Genomic DNA, 1,560 nt, shown 5'->3' on the forward strand with positions numbered 1-1,560 from the left:
TCGAACAAAGCCAAAATACATCGTTATCTGTAAATGATCCTATACCCTTCTATATTAATTACCCCATCCAAACAAACCTGTTTGATGACGCAAACGAGCTTGATTGTTGATCCGAGTTGTACATGGTAGTCAGTGCTGCCCAGGATGAAGGCTTGGGGGACTACCACGTGGAGATTGACGAACTGCGAAATCACACCAGTCCCTGTTGACAGCTGGAGGAAGGTAAGTCGTTAATATATATTTTTACTAAATGCAGCCGGTGAATGATTAATATATATTCAGAATTCATCTGAAGAGAGAATTTATCACTGTCTTGTTGCAGACACGTAATGTAATATGTAAGCGACGCCAACACACATACTAGTCACCAACTACACTTCCATGTAAGCTGTATCCACAAACGGACTTTCCACTTTCCCAACAGCACACGCATTTGCCTCTCTCACTTAAGACATTCTCCCCATTCCTCTCACTTCCTTCGCATCCAAATTTCCTCTCAGGCATAATCAGGAATCTGACTTGGGATGTGCCTGAAACAGATCTGTGAAGCCGAGCTGCGCTTTATGGCATTACGTTGCTGCGAAGACCAACTAACAGCAAAGGCTTCGGAAGGATTGAAGGCGGACCAAGGCATTGCCTCATTCACAATTTTTGGCATTTTCTTCGTTAACTTTTGCAGGTTATTGTTACCGAGCCGCTGCGTTCTGGCCGTGACCTGATTGGCTTGTGTCTACTTGGCATTAAATTCAAATCTCACGCCACTGTAAGCAGCACGCAGATATCTTCACGCTTTCATATTGCTCTATTCCGACTTTCAACAAAGTTTGGGAGATCAAAAAATGAGATTGCATATTACACGACATTTCGTCTAACAAATATTTTTCACTTTGTGGAATATGAACTGCTAACTTCCGTGACTTGTCAACGGTTATGGAAAATAAAGAGGCACAATTATTCCCCCTTTTCCATTCAACAGCACCATATTCAACGAAGTCATTAATTTCCTAAAAATCAAATACTCAGTATGGCGTTTTCCAACAACAAGCATTCTACGCGTCAGTCTCCCACGTAATCACTCCGCCATTCAGTCAAGTTCTCATCCCACCTTCCTACAAAAGGATTTCCAGCGTATCCCACTGTGTTCTAGGCTATCTTTCCTCTCCAGCTCAGGCAGGATTGGATATATGGGGGCATTAGACTCGTGTACTCGGGGTTTTAAACAGTTAATCGTGAAGAGACAAATTCAGGTGCTGTTCAACAGGGACGAACCATTGGGGGAATTAGTCCTATTAGCACTGAAGTGGGAAGAGTGAAAGAGAGGATGAAGAGTGAGGAGAAGGCATCGACGAGAGGGGAGACGGGGGAGAGGAGGAGATAGGAGGAGAGAAGGGAGACAGGGGAGAGGAGGAGATATAAGAAGAGAAGGGTGAAAGGAGAGAGGGGGAGATAGGAGAAGAGAAGGGGGAAAGGAGAGAGGAGATAGGAGAAGAGAAGGGTGAAAAGAGGGGGAAGGAGATAGGTTAGGAGAGAAAAGGGAGGAAGAAGTGAAGAGACACAGAA

General features: G+C 44.4%; 1 protein-coding gene across 1 annotated transcript in view; it reads right to left on the reverse strand.

The window, feature by feature from the left end:
- LOC119582049 (lachesin-like) overlaps positions 1 to 1,560 on the reverse strand; it is a gene marked incomplete in the record, with an annotated part of 127,463 nt that overhangs the window by 1,564 nt on the left and 124,339 nt on the right. The window contains 1 exon segment of the mRNA XM_037930290.1: positions 78 to 212. Coding sequence (XP_037786218.1) covers positions 78 to 212 — 135 coding nt within the window.

The sequence above is a fragment of the Penaeus monodon genome, chromosome 15 (assembly GCF_015228065.2).
Source record: "Penaeus monodon isolate SGIC_2016 chromosome 15, NSTDA_Pmon_1, whole genome shotgun sequence".
Taxonomy (NCBI): Eukaryota; Metazoa; Arthropoda; class Malacostraca; order Decapoda; family Penaeidae; genus Penaeus; species Penaeus monodon.